This window comes from Spermophilus citellus (genome assembly GCF_964194105.1).
Source record: "Spermophilus citellus genome assembly, chromosome: 2".
Classification (NCBI taxonomy): Eukaryota; Metazoa; Chordata; class Mammalia; order Rodentia; family Sciuridae; genus Spermophilus; species Spermophilus citellus.
The window spans coordinates 88,756,880-88,776,206 of record NC_138183.1 but is presented as its reverse complement, the minus strand read 5'-3'; the positions used below and the strand labels follow the sequence as shown (position 1 = coordinate 88,776,206).

The 19,327-nt window shown below is 39.1% G+C and overlaps 1 protein-coding gene across 8 annotated transcripts; it reads left to right on the top strand.

Moving 5' to 3' along the window:
* The first annotated feature begins 6 nt into the window (after positions 1 to 6).
* HNRNPK (heterogeneous nuclear ribonucleoprotein K) lies at positions 7 to 11,509 on the top strand. Of its 8 annotated transcripts, XM_081266521.1 has the most exons (17): positions 436 to 500; positions 2,116 to 2,195; positions 2,306 to 2,390; positions 2,670 to 2,767; positions 3,155 to 3,211; positions 4,637 to 4,680; positions 5,542 to 5,614; positions 6,111 to 6,182; positions 6,677 to 6,790; positions 7,015 to 7,143; positions 7,704 to 8,011; positions 8,129 to 8,183; positions 8,477 to 8,560; positions 8,851 to 8,866; positions 8,943 to 9,025; positions 9,368 to 9,537; positions 10,249 to 11,509. In XM_081266521.1, exons 3-17 carry the CDS (start codon positions 2,333 to 2,335, stop codon positions 10,280 to 10,282), a joined length of 1,395 nt encoding a protein of 464 aa, XP_081122647.1. In that variant the 5' UTR covers positions 436 to 500; positions 2,116 to 2,195; positions 2,306 to 2,332; the 3' UTR covers positions 10,283 to 11,509. The 8 variants fall into 8 exon arrangements, with proteins under 8 accessions (XP_081122652.1, XP_081122651.1, XP_081122650.1 ...); XM_081266524.1 differs by lacking the exons at positions 436 to 500; positions 2,116 to 2,195 and adding an exon at positions 9 to 150 and having other exon boundaries at positions 8,958 to 9,025; positions 10,309 to 11,509; XM_081266523.1 differs by lacking the exons at positions 436 to 500; positions 2,116 to 2,195 and adding an exon at positions 9 to 150 and having other exon boundaries at positions 8,958 to 9,025.
* The last annotated feature ends 7,818 nt before the right edge of the window (positions 11,510 to 19,327 follow it).

Below are 19,327 nucleotides of genomic sequence, written 5' to 3'. Positions count from 1 at the left end.
TCCCCCTCCCCTCCCCTCGGCTAGTCAGTGCGCGAACGAGAAAGGAGGAGGGCGCTCCAGGCGACAGCACTGCAGTCGCCATTATTCTCTGTTTCTCTGCTGCACCGACCTCGACGATTTGCCTGCATTTCACTTGTTTGGGGCCCATAGGTAATTGGAATTACTGGGACTTGGGTTTTATGGGTTCGGGCGGAGGGATGGTATCCCTGAAAGGCTGCGTTGACGTTTTCCAAGCCTGGGCTTTCTCGGGCCCGTGGCCTTACAGCCTGAAGGGAGGCGCCGGCTGGAGGCGCAGTTTTCGCCTCTTCTGTCGCCTTGATTGATGCATCTCTGGGCCAATCGCTTCGTCCTCGCGCCACCGCTGAAGCCCGAGTAGCCAATTGGGCGCGACGGCGGGGTGGGAGGGCGTGAGAAGGCGGGGGAGGGGGCCTGCGCTTGTTCTCTGTCTAGCTGTGACCGTCTGAAGCGGCGCGGCCGTGAGGGGACGGCAGATTCGCGCGGTGAGGAGTGGGGCTGAGCGGGCAGCGCGTGCGGTGAGGGTCGTAGCGCAGTTTTACCGCTTGAGGGAGGCGTTCTAGGGCTGCTTGGTAGTTGGCCGCTTCTCTTAGGGGAAACGTTGACCGGCTTCCCCTCCCCCACCTCCGCCATTTCTCTAAGTGTATATCTGCTGTTGCGTTGTGGTACTAGAGACTTTGAGGGGCTCGTGAGGCAAGTGTCTGTGGGATAAGGTGTACTTTTGGAATATTGGGAACTGGGCGCGTTTTATAGAGGGAAGAAAAGCCGGTGGGCGGGTGTCCGAGGCGGTGGGGACGCCTCGGCGCCGCTTTCTTTGTGTGGGGCGCGCCGCACTTGTGACTATCGGGACTCGAGGTCGGAGCTGGAGCGGGACGTGGAATGGTCGGGGCTGCTTCCGTTGCTTTGTCTTCCCGGTCGGTGGGGGGGGGAGGGTGCGGGGGACGAGATCTCGGGACCGCGTGGTGGGTGGGGGAGGGGGTCCGCTCTCGGCTCCGCCTAGTAGCACGTAGTCGCCATTACGCGGGCCGCCATTTCCTGTCGGATCCGGGTGAGGAGAGGTGCGGCGCTTCTACTTGAACTGGCTTTTTCAAGTTTTAACTTGGCTGTTGCCCGTCCGGGTGTTGGGAGGTGGGATTAGGAAGGCAGGGCATGTTTGCGCTCGGCTGGTCGAGCAAATACGGAACGAATTTCTGAGACTTGAGAAATGGTTACAGGACCTGAAGGATGAATCGCGCGCGGCAGCGTTGTCTTTACTGGACGACGCTGTTGGGGGTCCCCCCCCCCCCCATTAAGTCTGCTTTCTAAATCGTCTCCTCGCCCTGGGAATTGAACTGACTGACGGGCTGAAGGGATGTCGTTTCAGTTGGTCGTTAGGAGAGTGATACTATCAACAAACGTTTTGGTAGAATAGGAGGCATAAATATTGTGACTTTCAGCCCCGTGTTTCTAGCCACTGGTTGGGGGGAGGCACATGTCTTATCTACCGGTCTTTTCGACATTGTGGCAGTATAATTTTTAGCTTTTTACTGATGACACAGTTTTTAATTTTTAGCCTAATTTAATATTCTGGTAGTCACGGTATTAGTTCAAGAACTCCATTAGCTTTGTTGAATAATAGTGGTAGTTTGAGTCTGATCTTTAATCAACGTTTTAGAATTTATCCGTTCACTAGATTGATCTCCTTGGATATGGTTTACATTTGCATGTGTAAACTTTCCAGATTTCAGGGAATAGTTTCAAGTCGACGAAGAAACCTAAAAGCAGTTTGAAATTTTAATGTCTTTTGTGATTATTAAGATGCATTGTTTCTTATGAAATGTTTGGTGGGCAAAATTGAGGCCACAGAGTTAGGCTTTTTTAGGCTTTAATGAGAGTACAGAATGAAACGAGTTGCTATGGTGAGGGACAATTCCCTGGTTAAAAATTATTGCTTTTTCTTTTGCAAAAATTGACATTCCTTGGATTTTTAGATCCAAAAATGAAGAGTGCGTCTAGAAATAGGTCATGTTCAAGTTTGTCATGTTCAAGTCAGTGTTGTGATCAGAAATTACTATTTGGGAATATAAAAGAAGAAAAACTGATTTGTGTTGGTTTTTATAGGCTACTGCAGCAGTAGTGTGTCAGTTATTGGTCCTGCCCAGAACACTACAGTTTTGCTCTGCAAGGAAATATAATAACTGGTATGTTGTAGAAGCAAAGCTCTGTTTTTTAAAGAGTATAATCTGGCAAGATGAACAGCTTATTTTCCAGTCAGCCACATATGTACTAGGTTTCTTTATTTTTCCAACAGATTGGTGTGTCCATTTAATACAAGAAAATGGAAACTGAACAGCCAGAGGAAACCTTCCCCAACACTGAAACCAATGGTGAATTTGGTGAGAAGACATTTTGTTTAGTTATTTTCCTATTCTGTTAATTTTAATGTGTTCTTGGTACCTCTTACATAAATTTTGTATCTGAAATGTCAGTTATGAGTTTGCTTTTATTGATGAGCAAGAAGTTTCCATGCGTTTTGTAACTTCTAAAATCTCCCAAGAATCTTAGCGTGTGTTTGATAACTTCTAAAGGAAGCATAGACTATGTAGTAGTGCCTTATAGTGCTTTTTCTATGAAAAAGAAAATGCCTTCTTTGAAATCTGAATTTTAATTTCTAGGTAAGCGCCCTGCAGAAGATATGGAAGAGGAGCAAGCATTTAAAAGATCTAGAAACACTGATGAGATGGTTGAATTACGAATTCTGCTTCAGAGCAAGGTATGAACTTTTATTCTTGAAAATTTGAATATGGATCAAGGTAAATTCTGGTGAAGCTTCACAGCTTTATAGATGAAGAATAAAGTGTTCAATTTTGTGATTACAATTAATTGCAGCGAAAACATTTGCTGCAGTGAACAATTACAGGTCTAACTACAAGAGTGGGAAGGGGAGGGTATGATTCCTTAAAACCTTAATGTTTGTAGCACATACAGAATCTTGGTTCCCATGTTGTCATCCACCCCTGTGATTGATTTTCATATCTGATAGGTTTCCAGTCCTGTTTCAAATATATTGGATATGCTTTAGTTAAACTCAAAAGACACAGGTAGAGATTATTTTTAAAGGTGGGCCAAATAATTTTTTTTTCTTTTACATCTTTTCCAGAATGCTGGGGCAGTGATTGGGAAAGGAGGCAAGAATATTAAGGCTCTCCGGACAGACGTAAGTATAGATTTAAATTACTGAACAAACAGATTCAGTTTATGTGTTTCTAGAATTTTTAAAGGTTTACATCTTAGAAGTCACAATGTAGCTACAAGCCATTTGTAAAAATTAATTACATAGATGATTTCAAGGTTTGCTGATCCTGTTTTATACAAGCCTAGATTGAGCAGGGTGAAAGGTTTACATAAACCTTTTCACTTTCTAATAAGATTCCACCAAATTACTCACTCACAGCAAGATAACATAATGACAAAGTGTAAAAGCCCTTGATTGCACCATTTCCCATGTGCATGACAATATTACCCAAAACCATCGAAGGTGGCTGATTGAACCCAGAACTTTTTCTTTTCCTTTTTTTTTAAAGCACCCATCTGTTCTTTAACAGCTTGCACATGGAACACCAAGATTTTAATGTTGAGGTTGCATGATCTAAATATGGATAAAGGACACTTATAATCAGGAAAACTTTGTCAATGCCTATGAATCGAGTCTTCATATTTTATAGTGGGTTGACTCTTGTGATTAGACACATTTAAGTATTGGCAGCATCAGAAGTTAGTGTATTTATAGGACTTGGCTACACCAAAATTTCTGGATTTTTTTTCATAGTGTACACATTTCTGAATGTTTTTCTTGCTAAAATTGAGGCAAATAACTTTGTGTTGAATACTTATTTGACAGTATTTCATTTCTCTTCTTGGTCGCAGATCTTTGTATGTTCCTCTTGATACTGTAAACTGAACTTGAAATTTTGTTTAGAATTTTACATACCTGCCTTTTAAGATCTAGGAATGCGTTTTAAAACCTCAGGAAAAGAGTCTTTTATTAGTTGGGATTTTTGGTGTGGGAATTTTTGTTTTGTCTTTTATAAACCTCTCTCCTCTTAATCCAGATGTTCTGGTATTATCTGGGTTATTAAATTCCCCATTTTCCTCAGGAATTTCAGTAAACTTTTGAGTCATGACAGGTTTTGTGTCTACCCTCATGAGCCAGCCTGCTACTGAAGCATCGTTTGTTTAAAAAAAAAAAAAGCCTAGAACCATCATTTAAGATCCTTAAATGTTAAGCCACGGTCAGATATAGAGAAGTCCATTATTGTGTTAGTCTTCAGAACAACTTAAGCTTGTTTCATTAATTGAGAGTATGAGTATAGTTTGTATTAAATTAAAATTTATTGCTTTTCCCCCTTTTCCCTCTCCTTGTTTTTTTGGCCATATATCTCCGTTGCCCATGTACTGGATCGACTTACCCCTGCGTTGCCCACCATGACGTTGGCCCATCCGCCCCTGAACGCCCATGTGAAAACCCTGGTTGGCTATGCCCAAAAATGTGCTCGTTGCCAAACGGGTACCATACTTGACAACTTCTGATTGAATGCCCATGCCCAATGCCAACATCCACGAACGCCAATGACCAATGCAGTACAATGCCAGTGTTTCAGTCCCAGACAGCAGTGGCCCCGAGCGGTATGTCCCAACAGTTTATGCCTCACTGCCTGATTAGAAAGAGAGAAATGTATTTTATTACCTGCCTTTTATATAATTAAATAGTATCCCCTTTAGACGGTGTATTGTTTTTCAAGTTTCTGTCTTATTTTCCCCATTAAGTCTTTTTGTCACTGAACTTTTACCGTGAGTTGCCCACCCAAACGATCCACTAATTTTATTTCGATGGAAGGAGCACAGCTTCAAGTGTTGCATATTTGCTGCATTGTAAATCAAATTGTTACAAAAATAGTCTCTCGCTCTGTCTTTGTGGCCCACCTTGCTTCCCAACATTGCCTGTTCATAATTTTTTCTGATGAAATGCTAACTCTGGTTCACTTTCCTTCACTTCTCATTTGTGTTGTCTTTGTTTTGTCTTGCATTTGTATTTGTTTTCTTGCAGAGCCCATTAGTGATCTAATTTCTAACTGGTATCCATAACCTTATTCCAGATACAATGTTCACCACTTGCATATTCCCCCACTTTGCCTAAGAGAAGGTGTGCCAGTTTTACCAATGTAACAGCGAGGGTATCCTTAACTTGGTGGCGGGGAACATAAATATTCAACTCTGCTTCAGTTCTGGTCAATATATTGCCCACTTAATCTGAGCCCTTCCAAAAGCCCATTCTCTCTGTCTCTCTGCAAGTCTCCTAATATTGTTATCATGTCTGTATTGGGCATAAATAAAATGCATGTGAAAAATCTAAATAGGTTACTTTAAATGGGGAATATTAAATAATTGTTCCTTTTTAAAAGTTTGTATGACTACTGGTGACAAGCACAGAACTCATTTTTCTTTTCCACCTTTTTTGTACTATCTGGTATTTGTGATGTTTGACAGCATATTGAGTATCAGTGCTGATATTGAAACAATTGGAGAAATTCTGAAGAAAATCATCCCTACCTTGGAAGAGGTAGGCTCATTTTTTTTTTTTTAAAGAATGTATTTGGCAATTACTAGGGGGATTATTTAAAGAATGTTTTATTGGGACATAATGGAGAAGGGAAAGAAAGTGGATATAATGAGTTTGTAGCAGCAGTATCTTGGAACCTGCTGTATCATGCACAGCATTATTATATACGATTCAAGCTGGCCACTTTTGTAAAGATGAACAACTTGGGGTTGTGCATTGCCATGGGTTTAGCATATTTTAAAGGATTTAGTCTTAAAGGAAGTGTTTTATGATTATAAAGACATTGGGGACATCATGAAAAGGAATTATTTGGGTTTAACTAGAATGTTAAAATTTTGTGTAATAAGTATGTAGAGAAGTATAGTCTTACTGTTAGATAAGCAGTTTTTCATTATTTAATATAGAGCAAGATGTTATAGTAGCTTTACCAATATATGCGACAATAGCCTGATCACGCTAGACACTTAACCTATTACTCTTATTTTTCTACTTTCAGGGCCTGCAGTTGCCATCACCCACTGCAACCAGCCAGCTCCCGCTCGAATCTGATGCTGTGGAATGCTTAAATGTATGTCATAGTGCCATTGAACCCCACTGAAGTATGGAGCCTGGCCCATAGGATCAATTTTATTTTAACATAGTGTGCTTTTCCCATCTCTACAGAAAAAGGCTTAAAAACATGATACGTGAATGGTCTTACAACTCACTGTTGACCCTGCTCCATGCTGCAGTGGGAATTAACTACATTTGCAAAGTGCTTTGCAGTCATTTTTATTATGGTGTTATTTGAATGTTATAATAATTTTGTGGTAACAGCGACATGCTAAATGGCTGCAGTGTGGGTATGGTGTTGCAGGACCTGAAAATAAAATAGTTTTTTAAGGTGGTGCAGAATGTCCTTTTTGGGCCTGGCTATTGAGGATAATAAGCACATAACTGGTAAAGTTATTGAAATATAAATTCAGGTTGCTCACTGCAACAGTAAATTATGCTTATAGCTGATAAGTGTGTTTGGGGGAATTATTGAGATGAGTCTGAAATTTTGTAATTCTCCCTCCACAGTACCAGCACTATAAAGGAAGCGACTTTGACTGTGAGTTGAGACTGTTGATTCATCAGAGTCTGGCAGGAGGAATTATTGGGGTTAAAGGTGCTAAAATCAAAGAACTTCGAGAGGTAAAGGCATTACTTTGTTTTTATCTATTGCTATTTAAAATAACAAAGCTTTGGCAGTTCTACATGCACCTCCTGTCCATTTTTACGCTATTACCAAAATTCTACAATAATTGGTCACATTTTAATACTAGGAGGTCTGAATTCAAATGCAAATTAATGAATCTAGGAAGCTTTTTCAGTGTTTTATTTCTTAACTGTTTTTTCTCTTTGTAAATTTGCTGTAGAACACTCAGACAACAATCAAGCTTTTCCAGGAATGCTGCCCTCATTCCACTGACAGAGTCGTTCTTATTGGAGGAAAGCCTGATAGGGTTGTAGAGTGCATAAAGATCATCCTTGATCTTATATCTGAGGTATCTTCAGAACAATTTTTGTTTACATTCAATTCATGAAATGATTTCTTTTAGAAATATAGTTTCAGAATGTTTGGATTGATAGTCTTTATTTGCCCTTTCCCTAGCAGTTTTTCCCACTGACTATTAAATGGATTTGGTCTTGAAGTAGCACCCTGTAGTGCTACTTATAGTTGTACTACATTGCATGCTTTCTGGTCCCTGTCCCTCACCTTAGAATGGATTATATTCATGCCCAAGATAGTGGGTCTCACAATCCCCCCGAGTTAGTCATTTCATGGAGTCTGTTGTGGTATGTGCATTTGTAGTTTTATGGAAGAGGGAGTCTGTTGTGTCCCCCATCCCATTCTCCCCATCCCCCTGCAGGTAGTAAAATTCACCTTTGCTTAGGATTTGCCAAAAGTTTTTTAAATCTCTTCCTTCCTACAGTTGTCTTTGCCTAAGTGTTCCTATTCTTGTAAAAAGTACTGCCTCCTAGTAAAAATAGTTTGTTGAAGAAGGGTTGGTATGAATCACAGCTGTTTTCTTCATCTGTAAGGTTGTTATATTTTTGTTTTTAGTCTCCCATCAAAGGACGTGCACAGCCTTATGATCCTAATTTTTATGATGAAACATACGATTATGGTGGTTTTACGATGATGTTTGATGACCGCCGTGGCCGTCCAGTGGGATTTCCCATGCGGGGAAGAGGTGGTTTCGACAGAATGCCACCTGGTAGGGGTGGGCGTCCCATGCCTCCCTCTAGAAGAGACTATGATGATATGAGCCCTCGTCGAGGACCCCCACCTCCTCCTCCTGGTCGAGGTGGCCGGGGTGGAAGCAGAGCTCGGAATCTTCCTCTTCCTCCACCACCACCACCTAGAGGAGGGTAAGTTTTGTTTTGTCCATTTGCAGACTAACATACAATAGCTTTAATTGGGTTAGATGAGGTGGGTTTCGATTTGTGTGGTATTTATAAACAGATTATAAACATGATTGTTTGCAGAGATTTAATGGCCTATGACAGAAGAGGAAGACCTGGAGATCGCTACGATGGCATGGTAAGAGCTTTTCTATTAATGTCTATGTGAAGGTTGTAAGGGTCTTAAAAATCAAAATTGTAATCTTTTTTGAAAATAATAGTAATTTTAAAATGTTCTTAAAACATCTCAATAGACACTGAGACAGTTGTCACTTCTGTTTGCTGCTGGAATATTAAGATTTTATTATTGAATCTACTCCTGACCCCAAATATCTAATTGCTGCCCACTGTCTGGTTTAGTTATGAAAAATAGTTGGACATATAAAAACAGTAACTGACAAATATAAGTTGTCAATCTATATCTTCTAACAGGTTGGTTTCAGTGCTGATGAAACTTGGGACTCTGCAATAGATACATGGAGCCCATCAGAATGGCAGATGGCTTATGAACCACAGGTTGAGTATCGGAATTAGTGTGTTAGTAGTAATCTAAGATACTTTATCTACTCACCAGCAAATTTTTTATTTTCACTCATAAAATTTTTTGTTGTTGTTTCTTGGAATATCGTGTACCTGAATCTTTTTTTATTATTTTTCTGAGGGTTGTCTTCTGAAAGTTTACTTATTAGAAATAAATTAGGGAGAATATGGGAGGGCTTTGATTTCCTAAACCAAGGGATTTTTGAGTATTAATGAGTTGTTTTGATGACAAAGTAATGTTTCTATTTTTTCTTTTCTATTTTTAGGGTGGCTCTGGATATGGTAAGTTTTCTTTTTTATGAAATCAAACATTATTTCATACTTTTAAAGTGAACTTAATACTCATTATTTAAATCAGATTATTCCTATGCAGGGGGTCGTGGCTCATATGGTGATCTTGGTGGACCTATTATTACAACACAAGTAACTATTCCCAAAGATGTAAGTATCTCTACTTAAGGAAAATTTTAATGAATAATTTTTTTGTGATTGTTACTTATTTCGTTTCATAAGTTTATGTTAAAAGTTATAAGGGCTTCAGTGAGATGTCACTTAGCAGTTTTGAGTGTGGTCAAGTAGATACTCAGTGCCCATTAATTTTAAAAGGGTTTTGAACCTGTAATTAACTTATATAAGAGAATATTTAGCATGTGATATGAATACATCTTAATCCACACCTTGATTACCTTAAGGGAAGGTGTGTTTGAACAAATTAATAGGTACAAAATATAAGTAAGTGTTCCTTCAAGATGTCATAAATACTGTATTTTAAAATCTTTTCAGTTGGCTGGATCTATTATTGGCAAAGGTGGTCAGCGGATTAAGCAAATCCGTCATGAGTCCGGAGCCTCGATCAAAATTGATGAGCCTTTAGAAGGATCCGAAGATCGGATCATTACCATTACAGGAACACAGGACCAGATACAGAATGCACAGTATTTGCTGCAGAACAGGTCAGTTTGAGTTTAGCTTTTTGTTGACTTATGCATACTAAAAACTTTAAAAGCTTTTCTTCTCAATTGTTTTTCTTTTAGAAACCATGGTGTTTCAGTCAGTTGGGGACCTACTAAACATTCTAATAGCTTTGCCTTAATTTTCTTCTGCTTTCTTACTAAAAACGAAGACATTCAGTACTAATCTTGCTGGAAGAAGCCTTAACCAAGCAAACTTCTCATTTCTCTGGTGAAAACTGCTGCCAAAACCACTTGTTATAAATTATACAGAGCCTGTAGAAAATGTAGAAGCTTCATTGGATGTTGGCCTAGTTCTGTGTGGAAGACTAGTGATTTTGTTGTTTTTAGATAACTAAATTGACAACAAATCACAGTCTGCCATATGGCACAGGCCACCTCTACAGGACAAACGATTGGTGCTGTAAAATGCAGCATTTCCCACCTTACTGGCATTTCTTTTGTCTTTTCTACCAAATATTAACGACTTTCAATTTCATTTTCTTAATTCTGCTCTACTAATGTCTGATTTACTATTAATCATTTTTCTTGAATTTTTACATTGCTTTAATTTGTGATAGCCAATGGTTTTTTTTTAAGTCTTCTAGTTGTAATGGACATGTTTTTTTAATTTAGCATTGAATTGTCTTAATGTTGATTAAGATGTTACGAACAAAAATTCTAATTCGTACTTTTTTTTCTTTTCTTTTATAGTGTGAAGCAGTATGCAGATGTTGAAGGATTCTAATGCAAGATATTTTTTCTTTTTTATAGTGTGAAGCAGTATTCTGGAAAGTTTTTCTAAGACTAGTGAAGAACTGAAGGAGTCCTGCATCTTTTTTTTTTATCTGCTTCTGTTTAAAAAGCCAACATTCCTCTGCTTCATAGGTGTTCTGCATTTGAGGTGTAGTGAAATCTTTGCTGTTCACCAGATGTAATGTTTTAGTTCCTTACAAACAGGGTTGGGGGGGGGAAGGGCGTGCAAAAACTAACATTGAAATTTTGAAACAGCAGCAGAGTGAGTGAATTTTATTTTTTGTTCATTGTTGGTGGTTTAAAAAAAAATCCCCCCGTGTAATTATTGTGAGCACCTTGCTTTGTGGTCACTGTAAACATTTTGGGGGGTGGGACAGGGAGGAAAGTAACAATAGTCCACATGTCCCTGGCATCTGTTCAGAGCAGTGTGCAGAATGTAATGCTCTTTTGTAAGAAACGTTTTATGATTTTTAAAATAAATTTAGTGAACCTATTTTTGGTGGTCTTTTTTTTTTATTTTTTAAGACATTTTTCAATGGTGGCTGAATTTCCCAATCCACCCCTGAACTAAACACTAAGTTTGATTTTCAGCTCCTCTGTTGGATATAAATGCATCTCTTGGATATAGACAGAATATATTGGCAAATTTGGTTCTGGTGATTTCTTAATGGTTTGAAAGTCCATTGCTTGGGAAGAGATTACATCATACACATACTCATGCTTATAATAAGCTGGGGATTGTTTTTGTTTTTTTGCAAATGCTTGCCCCTACTTTTCAGCAGTTTTCTATGTTAGTTGTGAAGAACCAAGGTGGGGAGCAATACTACAAATTGATATAAGTATATATCAGATGCCTGGTTGGCAGCAAGTTTTATTAATCGATAACACTTGGTTATGGAAGTGGCTAATGCAGAATAAATTCTGATTATTTTTATTAGATAATTCCTCAACTATAGACTTTAAATTGTCAACCTGCTAGTGTCTATTAGTTAAACTTTGTAAAAAGTATATATATATATACACACTTGTTTTTCCATTGTATGCAAATTGAAAGAAAAGATGTACCATTTCTCTGTTGTATGTTGGATTATGTAGGAAATGTTTGTGAACAATTCAAAAAAATGAAAAAAAAAGTTCCTGTGGATGTTTTGTGTAGTGTGTTGGCATTTGTATTGATAGTCCAAAATTCATTTCCAAATAAAACTCCCATGATGCTAGATTTGATGTGTACCCGATTTGAGAAGGTTGATTGACACAGTAAAATCTGTTGAAGCATTCCTCTTGTAGGGAAATAACAGTAATCTAAATAACAGTAATTTCTTATATATGTGTGTGTGTGGCATATATATATAAATATAAAATGTGTTTTGTGTATGTGAAGTACTTTTTGGGAGTTTATAGGTTAAACTTGGCTACAGGTGATAGGTAAAATTCTAGTAGTTAAGTTTCCATTTTGTTTAAAAAGGTAATTAACAAAATGAGAGCCTAAGAGTGCAATTCTGACTGCTTTAAATATCTTTTAGAAAAATTCTAGTTTAATGTTTGAGAACATTGGAGATAATGTAGAGTAACTGCAGTTCCTGATTCACATCACTAAAATACCTATAAGCCTTCAACTGTCCAGAAAGCTTGAAAAAGGCTCATCTATTTTGGCCAAGGTATGATAGTGCAAATTGGGCCGTTTTTCTAGGTAATATATGCAAATAGTATTTAAGGGAACTAGAAATTCAGCACACTCTACTTTCCCTTTGTAGAAGGGCATAAAGTTTTCTTGGTTAGTAGAATGTGAGGTAAATGTCAAATTAGTGAATGCTATCTGTGGTGTGGTTTCTGCAAAGGCAAAATCAGGCTGCATTGCTATGTGGATGCCCTCTTGGTCTCCCTCTTTGGTATTTTAAGAATGGGTAAATTGGGGTTCCTTAGGATGAAGTGATTTCTCTACAGAAAAATTACCAGTATTGACAAGTCAGATTTTTTTCCTCCTACTGGCGGAAAGCACTCCTAAAATGGATACTGATTCTCAAAAGCTTTTATTGAAAAAATGAGAGTAAATACACATGAATTGTTCTCGGTCTATTTTATGTTTTGCCTTTTCAAACAAGGCCTACGTGAACCTACTGAAGATGAACTAGGTTGAAGAGCTAGATGCTGTGGTATGCACACAAAATTTCAGGAGATGGGAGGGTCACTAATTCCAGAACAACCTGAGCAACTTTTGACTCCCATTTCAAGATTCAAAAATATCTGGTGCTGATAATTTGAGAACCCAGCTTTTGAAAAGGAGAGGCCTTTTTCTTCATTGTCACTACAACTGATTAGCAAAATATTAAGTAGGGGGCTGGAGCTGTTCCTTGGTGGCAGAGTGCTTGCCTCAAATGTGTGAGGCATTGGGTTCCATCCTCAGCGGTACTGCATAAATACAAAAGTATTAAAAAGGGAGTTGGGTTGCTGTCATATTTTTTAAAAAATTTTTTAAGGGAGTTGGGTTGAGAAAAGTCTCAAGGGTCAACAGAAGCTCTTAAAAGAAAATATGACCAAATTTTATAAAAAGCAGTACATTGGATGGTTTATAGAAACTTTTAAAAAAATATCTTTAGATGTAGTTGGACAAGATACCTTGAGCTAGACGAGCCCTCTACTGCTGAGCCACAACTCCAACCCTTACTGAAACTTAAAAGTAAATGGCAAGATTGTTTTCAGAAACTCCAGTTTTGCCCTACTGTCAAATTGGTTTGCCTTACATCTGTTAAATTCTATTGTCTTCAGATTATGACAAATGCTGGTACTCTAATCTGATCAGATGAGGGGAGTACATAGCAAAGAACCAAAATCAACCAGTTTTCCTTTAAAAACCACTTCTATAGTTTGTATTGGTGCCCTGTTTAGTATTAAAAATGGAATTATTGGGCTGGGGATGTGGCTCAAGCGGTAGCGCGCTCGCCTGACATGCGTGCGGCCCGGGTTCGATCCTCAGCACCACATACCAACAAAGATGTTGTGTCCGCCGAGAACTAAAAAAAAATAAATATTAAAAATTTTCTCTCCTCTCTAAAAAAAAAATGGAATTATTGTTCCACAGATAAATGACAGGTTATGATTTAAGGCTGCTTGTAAGTAAAGCAGCTTGTATTTTTTAAGTTTTCTTTTAGTTGGTAGAGTGCTTGTCTTGAGTGTACAAGGCCCTGGGTTCAATCCCCAGTACCAAAAAAACAAAAATAGAATGTTAGACAAATGAAAACTTTAATGTCCATTGCTTATTGCCATCAAATCAACCTAGTTTTCCCGTTTCTGCAAGTTTGAAGTGAAACTGACCAGGCTTTTTTTTTTTTTTTTTAATTTTAATATTTATTTTTTAGTTTTTTCGGTGGACATAACATCTGTGTATGGTGCTGAGGATCGAACCTGGGCCGCACGCATGCCAGGCGAACACGCTACCGCTTGAGCCACATCCCCAGCCCCTGACCCAACTTCTTAATGACACACAAATTTTGTATGGCAATATTTTGCAGTTCCTCACATTCAAAGTCAAGTGTACTAGTTAAAAATAAAAATTGCTGCCCCATGCCTGTAATCCCCTTTACTTTCTACTCACTACTAAAGCAGAAGGATCACAGATTCAGGCCAGTCTGGACAACTTGGACCCTGATCTTGACATTTTTAGAAGGATTGAGAATATAGCTCCATGGCAGACAGACCCTGGGTTCAATCCCCATTTCCATGCCAAAAAAAAAGTTGCTGCACCATAGCTCAACTCAATAATCTGCATGTTTAACATTCCCTAGGTTTCCTGCTCCCCACCCACGTAGTGGGGGTTGAACTAGGAGCACTTAACCATTAAGCTACATCTCTAGCACCTTTTTTTTTTTTTTTTTTGAGAGTCTCACTAAATTGTTAATTGCCTCAGATTTGTGATCCTCCTGCCTCAGCTTCTTGAGTCACTGAAATTACAGGCAAGTGCCACCATGCCAGCTTCTTACATTATTAAAGTTTGAGGGCCATTGTAATAACAGCAATATGTAAGAACCACAAATAATTGCATACCTTTTCATTAACATTAAAAATGCAATTTGTTGGGCTGGGGATGTGGCTCAAGTGGTAGCGCACTCGCTTGGCAGGCGTGTGGCCCAGGTTCGATCCTCAGCACCACATACAAACAAGGATGTTGTGTCCGCCAATGACTAAAAAATAAATATTAAAATTCTCTCTCCCCCCCCTCTCTCTTTAAAAAAAAAAAAAATTTTTAAAAAAATGCAGGGGGCTGGGGATGTGGCTCAAGCGGTAGCGCGCTCGCCTGGCATGCGTGCGGCCCGGGTTCGATCCTCAGCACCACATACAAACAAAGATGTTGTGTCCGCCGAGAACTAAAAAATAAATATTAAAAATTCTCTCTCTCTCTCTCCTCTCTCACTCTTTAAAAAAAAAAAATGCAATTTGTTGAGTTAAGGTTGTGGCTCAGCGGTAGAGCGCTTGAGCCTAGCATGTGCAAGGCCCAGGGCTCAACCCTCAACACCACATAAATAAAGATATCGTGTCTAACTACAACTAAAAAAATTTTTTAAAAAATGTAATTTGTTCCTGAGGATGCAGTAGTTAGCCAAAACAGTTTTGGTGAGCAATCTAATAATTGTAACAGTACAATTAAGTATGGTGCAGCTTTCCTGTAATCTCAGCGACTAGGGAGGCTAGGCTGTGGCAGAGGGGGATCACAAATTCCAAGGCCAGCCTAGCAATTAAGCAAGACTCTGTCTCAATAAAGTGATGTAGGGGTGGGGTATGTAGCTCAGTGGTAGAGCACTTGCTTGGCATGTGCAAGACCTTGGGTTCCATCGCCAGCACTGCAAAAAAAAATTTTTTAAAGGCTGGGGTGGGAGGATGTGGTGACTGTGGTAGAACAACACCAAAAATAATAATCACATAGTACTGTGAGATAAAGCAAAAAAGGAAAGTAACATGCTATTGATGTGTGCACAGATGTATACACATTCACATTGAAAAGTCGTTTCTAGAGTTTAAAAAAATCCCAGTGTTTCAAATCCAACATCTAGGGCTCCAGATGGATGCAGTGGCACAGGCCTGCAATGCTAACACCTCAGGAGGCTGAAGCAGGAGGACAGCAAGTTCCAGGCCAGCCTCAACAACTTATTGAGACCCTGTCTCAAAACAGGACTGGAGATGTAGCTCAGTGGTATAAGCACCTTTGGGTTCAATCTCCAGAAAAAGAAAAAAAAGAGTGAACCCCAATTTTTTTTTTGTATTGGGGAGTGAGTTGTCCAGAGGTGCTTTATCACAGAGCTACATCCCCAATCCTTTTTTTTTTTTTCCTCCTTATATTAAGACAGGGTCAGGGCTAGGGTTGTGGCTCAGTGGTAGAGCGCTCACCTAGCACAGGCGAGGCCCTGGGCTTGATCCTCAGCACCCCATAAAAATATTGTATCCAGGCTGGGGATGTGGCTCAAGCGGTAGCGCGCTCACCTGGCATGCGTGCGGCCCGGGTTCGATCCTCAGCACCACATACCAACAAAGATGTTGTGTCCGCCGATAACTAAAAAATAAAATATTAAAATTCTCTCTCTCTCTCTCTCTCTCTCTCTCTCTCTCGCTCTCTCTTTAAAAAAAATATTGTATCCAACTACAACTAAAAAATATCTTTAAAAAAAAAAAAAGACAGGGTCTTACTAAATTGCAAAGGATCTTAGTTGCTGAGACTGACTTTGAACATGCCATCCTCCTGCCTCAGCCTCCCAAGGAGCTGGTATTATAAGTCATGTGCCACTGTCCCTGTCTGGGATCCAAAATTCTGCTGCTGACTGCTCCTTTCAGCAGCTGAACAAATGTAGACCTTGTCAGAGCCTGTGTACACAAATGGACATAATTTATCCAACCAGGCCTCGACATTTGCAGTCAGAGAAGAAATTTGACGTAAGGAAAAGGAGATGTCTGGAGAAAGCTTAGACAGTATAAATTTGTCTATATTTACAAGAGAGAGTTAATCTGAGTTGAGTTGATTATGTGTACAAATTCACATTGGGAAATAAGATGTCACTGGGCACATGTCTGTAGTTCCATTAACTGGGGAGGCTGAGGCTGAGGCAGGAATATCATAAATTTGAGATCAGTCTTAGCAATTTAGCAAGACTGTGTCTCAAAATAAAAAGGATGGAGATGTAGCTCAGTGGTAAAGCAACCCTGGGTTCGATACCTGGTACCAAAATAAATTAAAAATGCCAATGTTTCATGGAGATGGGTTCCCCTCTTTGCAAACCAAGTAACAGACACCATCAACAGGATTATATATTAGTATGCCATTACCTTATGACTTCAAACTTCTCTAACCCCTATCTCATTTTTTGTCTAGAATCCATGAGAATTTCCCATCCTCTCACCCAATAGTTTATCCTCCATTTTTCCCCTGGTCCTTCAAATTTATATTCATCTCCAAATTCCCAGATTTATTAAGTGTGAGGGAAATAAAAGTTATAGTCACCAAAACCTTTCAAAATTCTTTCAGAATTGGACTTGGTGGCCCATGACCATAATCCAAGAAACTCAGGAGGGTCAGGCAGGAGGACTGGAGGATGTCAAGTTCAAGGAAATTTAGCAAGACCCTATCTCAGAATAAAAAATAAAAAGGGCTTGGGGCTGTGGGGCTGGGTTTGTGGATCAGAGACAAAGCATTTGCCTCACACATGTGAGGCACTGGGTTCAATCCTTAGCACCATGTTAACATAAATAAAGAAAATAAAGATATTGTGTCCTTCTATAACTAAAAAAAATTTTTTAAAGGGGGGGCTTTGGGCTGTAGCATAGTGGAAGGGTGTACCTGGCTGGGTTCAATCCCCAGTATGTATGTATGTATGTATGTATGAATGAATGAATGAATGAATGAATGAATAAATAAATGGAATAATTGTGTATATTAGGCAGGACTTTTTTTTTTTAAAATACATGACAACAGTGGAATGCATTACAATCCTTATTATACATATAGAGCATAATTTTTCTTATCTAAGTATGAACGGTTACCTCAATTTATGCCATTATATATGTACTTTTTTCATTACAATTCTTAATACATATATATACACCACAATTTTTCATATCTCTGTTTGTATATAAGGTATGTTGACACCAATTCAAGTCTTCATACATGTACTTTGTATAATGATGACCATCATATTCCACCATCCTTGCTAATCCCTTTCCCCTTCCCTTTCCCTCCCACCCCTAGGCAGGACGTTTTTTGAAAGTATATGTATGGGAGCAAAAACTGTTTGAATGCCAAAGGGATGAATTATAATTTTATTAAAAATATAGCATCGGTTTCTCACACGGTTTTCTGTGGAATTTTTCTTTTCCCGTTGTATGAGAGAGCAATCCTAGTCCTTGAAGGGCCTCTACTACCCAAAAGGTAAAGACATAGGTTTGGCCAATCAGTCTCTTTCTCCAATCTTGGCAGAATGATGCAAGCAAGTTGTAATAATTATAGTATTTTTCAGCAGCACTACTATAAGAGAACTTAAAGCAGTTACTGTTTTCAGTAGTCTAAAACTGCTTGGTTTCTGTTTTTGAGTCTGGTTGTCCTGCCCTTTCTTCCATCCTGTGAACTTTTCATAACTGTTCAAATGATTTTTTGTTTAGTATATTTCTTTCTCATTCTTCCTCCCTGCACCCTTTCTCTCCCTTTTTCCCCTCTTTCCTTCCTGGCTGCCATGAATGGAGTAGCAATCCTCTGTCACATCCTCCACCATGCTGTTCTCCCTCACCTTGGGCCCAGAAGAATGAACTCAGGCCCACTATAGTCAGAAATTCATGGTCAGAACTTGTGAAACCATGAGCCAAAATACACTTTTTCTCCTTTAAGTTGTTCTTATAGGGAGGGTATTTTGGTCACAGTGATAAAAAGGTAACACAAGGGAAGCAAATTAGTTGAAATTAGTCGTGTCCTATAATGTTACTTTTCTGCATAACTCCATCTACATATAAGAGAAACTACTCTTTCTCCTCTAGCAGTGTCTATTGTCCATCCATAGCTCTAACAAACTTTTTTTTTTTTTGGTACTGGGGATTGAACCAAGAGGCACTTAACTACTGAGCCACATCCCCAGCCCTTTTTTGTATTTTATCTAGAGACAGGGTCTTACTGAATTGCTTAGAGCCTCACTAAACTGCTGAATCTGGCTTTGAACTTGAGATCCTCCTGCCTCAGCCTCCCTAACTGCTGGGATTTGGGGCGTGTGCCACTGTGCCTTGCCTCTAACCAACCTTTACAACTTTTCCTCAACAATACCTCCTAAACCCTCTATTTCTTTAGTTACCTGCCATAGCCTATTCATTACAGAAAACTGAAGATATAGCAACAATTGTTGCCAAGAGCTTGACATTTAATTTAGCTCCTGAGAATGATGGTTCTCTTTTTTTAAAATTGCTTTTTAGTTATTGATGGACCTTTATTTTATTTTTATGTGGTGCTGAGGATTGAACCCAGTGCCTCACACATGCTAGGCAAGAAGTCTACCACTGTGCTACAATCCCAGCCCAGTGATGGTTCTCTTGATGACTGTAATAATCTAATTTGGATACTATTTAGGAGGGGGGAAATGTGATAGAAACACAGGATCATACTTCTTTGTTAACCTTTAAAATGCAAGTTTAGAGATTACTTAGAGGATTACTTCAATCCAGTGCTGTGGCACACACCAATAATCTCAGCTAATGTGGTAGGTCGAGAAGGAAGGAGAATCATAAAAATCAAGGCCAGCCTGGATAATTTTATGAGATCCTATCTCAAAACCAAAAAGGGCTGAGCCGGGTTAATCACCAGGTTAATATGGATCATCATTAAATTGACTCCTATATCTGTTAATGAAGAGGTTGTTTTTGTTTTGCTGCTGTTGATGTTTTTCTTTTCGTTTTTTTCCCTTACATGGAGATTTAATCCAGGGGCCTTGTACCAGAGCTACAAACCCAGCCCTTTTTTTATTTTGAGACAGGGTCTTGCTAAATTGCTGAGGCTGGGCTTGAGTTTGCAATCCTCTTG

What these genes read in the sequence shown, in the direction of transcription:
- HNRNPK (XM_081266519.1), top strand. Translation starts at nt 2,333, where the DNA reads ATGGAAACTGAACAGCCAGAGGAAACCTTCCCCAACACTGAAACCAAT. An exon ending in GAATTCTGCTTCAGAGCAAG is followed by an intron (nt 2,768 to 3,154) that starts GTATGAACTTTT and finishes CATCTTTTCCAG; the next exon opens with AATGCTGGGGCAGTGATTGG. An exon ending in CCACCACCACCTAGAGGAGG is followed by an intron (nt 8,012 to 8,128) that starts GTAAGTTTTGTT and finishes GATTGTTTGCAG; the next exon opens with AGATTTAATGGCCTATGACA.